Genomic DNA, 3,774 nt, shown 5'->3' on the forward strand with positions numbered 1-3,774 from the left:
TGCTACTGCTGCTGGACACTTGGCACAGGGGGTGCCAGTGGGAGGGGAGGCTCAGGCCTGTGCCAGAGGGGATTTCAGTTCCAAGCCCTTCATGTCCTTGGCCACTGCAGGGGCCAAGCAGACACCAGATGGAGGCAGCCTAAGAAATGGCACAGTGATCCTCTTAGCTCTGTGCTGGTGCCAATTTGAAAAGCTAAACCAGATGCTTCACTGCGAGACAGCCCTGCCCAGGGCCACTGGTGCCATCAACCATCTGACTGCTCTGCAACCCAGGGAGCAACCAAATAACTGTTTGAACTCTCAGTCTCCCAACTCCACCTTTCCCCACTTCTGAGCCTGTCTCTGGGCCTGTGTTGTCAGCTGGGGTCAGTCCAGGGCTGGAGACTCTGGGAAAAAACGAGGATCAGACTGTTGGTGTGCCTGGAAACTGCCAGTGATGGGGAGATTTCATTGTCTGGGAGGAAATCTGCAGCTGACATGTGAGAGAGAGACTGAAAAGGAATAGTAAAGCAGGTTGTGAGAATGGTGCCAGTTACCACCACACTGCAAAGCAGCTCTTTGGTCCCTCCTATGTTTGGTCTACTCCTGTGTTCTATATACTGCTCCTGTGTCATAGTCTTGGGGTGTGCAAACCTGATTGTTTGGGGTCTCCTTACAGAGCAACAGAGAGAATGAGTTCTACAGCAAACTGGCTCAGCTGCACCTGGAGAAATACAACTTCCCTGTGGAGATGATCATCTGCCTCCCCAATGGCACGGTGGTATGGATGTGTAACCCTTCAGCTGGGCTTGGCTCTTCCCATTAGAACAGGTTCTCTGCAGGGTCACCCACAGACCCTGGAGCAAGTGTCCACTCCCCCAGCCATTCCCTGGCTCCGTGAGCCTGTGTGGGGCTGTGGTCCCTCATGGTATGGTGCTCCCAGGGATGGTGTGGCAGGTGGAGCAGGTCTGCCCAGAAATCTGAAACAGATCTCTGTTTATTCAGAGGCAGAAGAGCAGCAGCTCTGGGCCAGGGGGAGCAGCCTGAACCAGCCATCTGCCTGTTATTCCTCACTGTCCCTGCTTGGAGTCAGTGACCTTTGGGAAGCCATTGTAGCTTATTTCCTGCACCTCTGTGCTCATCTTTTGAAGGAAATCTCTGCTTGTCAGCACCTTCTAGCACATTTATCTTTCTCTTGATTCCCCAAACTTGTCCATGTGCTTTGGCTCTGCTGTGCTCCCCAGCAGCTCCATCTCCCCAGCCCTTGCTCAGTGCCAGATGATCTGAGCCTCCACGATTTTTCCCAAATTGCCTTTATCTTCCTTTTAACCTAAGCAAGGGATCAGCACTCTTGGGTATAGACAGAGACCATTGTCTGTCACACATCCTTCCCTGACTGTAACATGCAAACCGGAGTCCTGGATGCTGAATTAGCATTTGCAAAGCATTAGGGATTCTGTAAAAGCTGTTACAGCCTTGTCACCTCTGTCCTGGCTGGAGGCCAAGGCAGTGGATGGGGAATTGTTCTGGCCCTTAAAGTCCCCTCATTTGTTTTCTTTCTCAGGTTCACCATATCAATGCCAACTACTTCCTGGACATTACTTCTATGAAGCCTGAAGATGTTGAAAGCAGCATCTTTAGTTTCTCAACCAATTTTGAAGACCCTTCAACTGCAACTTACCTCCAGTTCCTGAAGGAAGGACTGCAAAGAGCAAAACCATACCTGCAGACCTAAAAACAAATCAGTGCCCCACAGAGACAGCCAAAGACTTCAGAGATCTATTTTGATTACAGCAACTCCTCCTCATCCTCATGCCAGACATTGATGTTGAGCTGCAGACAGTCCCAGGATGGGGCTTTGCTCTGGGTGTTGGTTTGAGGCTGAGTTTCAAGTGATACCAGTTTATATCACTTGCCCCTTTTGAGTTCAGGCAAATTTTTACAGGAGTGAAAATACTTGAAAACATTCTCAGTGCATACATCTAGGTCTGCCACACACCCTCATGTTTTTCCAGCTCCTGTTCAGACTCTGGTGAAACTGGTGTAACAGCATCCCCCAGAAACCCTGATCTGCAGGACTGGACTGTTGCAGAATCAGAGAGATCAGCATTGCCATTACGACCGAACACTCGTGGTGAGAGCAGAATCCAGTGCAGGTGGGAAGCTCCTCCTCCACACCTCCCTGCCAGCAGCAGCCTGAGCTGGAAGCTGCTCTGTGTCATGGATGCCAGCTCTTCACAACAGCATCATTGACAGTGACAGCCAGTGTGTGCTGGGACTGGAGTTGGGGTCATGCAATCACAAACATGGGAGCTCCCAACTGGAGGATGAGCTCTGGGGCAGCCTCCCAGCACCCTGTGTGACCTGCTGGTAGAGGGGTCTCACTTGTTCAGGTCCTGTGCACCTGAGGGAGGTGCTGACCCAGCACTCTGTGTGACCTGCTGGCAGAGGGGTCTCACTCGTTCATGTCCTGTGCACCTGAGGGAGGTGCTGAGGTTGACACAGGGACATTAGGAATGGAGAGATCAGGGTGTGAGAGGGATGGTGCAGCTCAGAGGTGTCAGGTGAGGTCAGGTTGGGGGGCTGAGAGCCAGAGCCCCTGTGAGCTCCACCAATGCAGTCCATGCACTCCAGGCTGTGGGACAGCAGTGAGCAATGCCCCCACCTTCATCCCAGGGCTCCCACCCTGCCGGCTGTAGGAGCTTGGTTCTCCCAGTGTCTCCTTGGAGCTGGTGCAATGCTCTGTCCATGCTTGCTCTGAGTTTCCAGGGTGACGAACCATGAGCTTCCCTTGGGGAACTGCCCTGAGAGCATTACCTGGTTGAGAACTGAGCAGCTCTAAAAGCTAGCAGTACTAAGGACATTTTCAGGACATTTTTTTGAAGAAATTGTTCAGATGTAAAGCCATTATCCCTTATCTGAAACCACCCTGAGCAGCTGCTCCTACTCTGTGCCAGTGCCTGGCTGCAGAGTGAGTGCAGTTGTGTAATTTGGAGAAGGAAAGGTTAAATGAAATGGGTTCTAAGGCATATTCCTACAGATCTGTGAGGAGACAAAGCATCTTCAGTAGCTGCTGTAGCCAGCCCTGCCTGGTGGTGCTTTTTCTGCTCTCTGAAGCACAATTTTGTTGGACCAAATCAAATCAAGGGAAAACATTCCTGAGCTCCATGTCCTGGGAGGAGCCTGGGGGTGAGTTTATTACCTTGTCCCCACCCTGCCCCAGCCCTCCTGTCTCTGAGCCTGGAGACTGAGCTTAGCTGGACCAGTGTCGCCTCTCTAATTGCTCTAGTGAGATTAATTACCCCAGGATGTTTCTCAGCATTGGCTTTATAACTATGCATTAGCTCTGCACTTTTCTCACACTCTGAGGGGCTGCAGTGTGACAGTGCCAAACCCTCCAGGCAGTGTTGGAGTCTTGTCACCCCGACAGCCTCATCCTCATCAGACTTCGATCCCTTCAGAGGATCCTACAAAGTCTTGGGGATCCCACAGTACCTTGTCTCATGAACCTCTGGGCCCTTGTGGCCACCTCTGAGTGCTCTCAGGAGAGTTGGGAAAAGGGGATTGCTCTAACAGTGGCAGAAGGAGTGCAAACAGGAGCAGCCTGGAGGGGGATCCCAAGGATCGGGGGGGGCTGCAGCGTGTCCCCATTTCCCTACTAACCTAACCGATCTGTCTCTGCCCACGGGTGGGCTGCGGACAGCAGCTCTTGCCTGAGGCTTTACTAACTCGTGCCAAGCGTTTGTCTCTCCCCAATTTGCTCTGTAAATTCCCCAGGGCTCTGTTTCCCTCGGG

At 52.1% G+C, this 3,774-nt stretch overlaps 1 protein-coding gene across 1 annotated transcript in view; it reads left to right on the forward strand.

Annotated features, from left to right (window-relative positions):
• SEPN1 (selenoprotein N, 1) overlaps window positions 1–2,051 on the forward strand; it is a gene marked incomplete at its 5' end in the record, with an annotated part of 10,144 nt that extends 8,093 nt beyond the window's left edge. The window contains 2 exon segments of the mRNA XM_009083037.1: window positions 586–760; window positions 1,544–2,051. Of these exon segments, the coding sequence (XP_009081285.1) occupies window positions 586–760; window positions 1,544–1,714 (346 nt within the window).
• Window positions 2,052–3,774: the final 1,723 nt, after the last annotated feature.

Source organism: Acanthisitta chloris, unplaced genomic scaffold, assembly GCF_000695815.1.
Source record: "Acanthisitta chloris isolate BGI_N310 unplaced genomic scaffold, ASM69581v1 scaffold18789, whole genome shotgun sequence".
NCBI classification, from domain to species: domain Eukaryota; kingdom Metazoa; phylum Chordata; class Aves; order Passeriformes; family Acanthisittidae; genus Acanthisitta; species Acanthisitta chloris.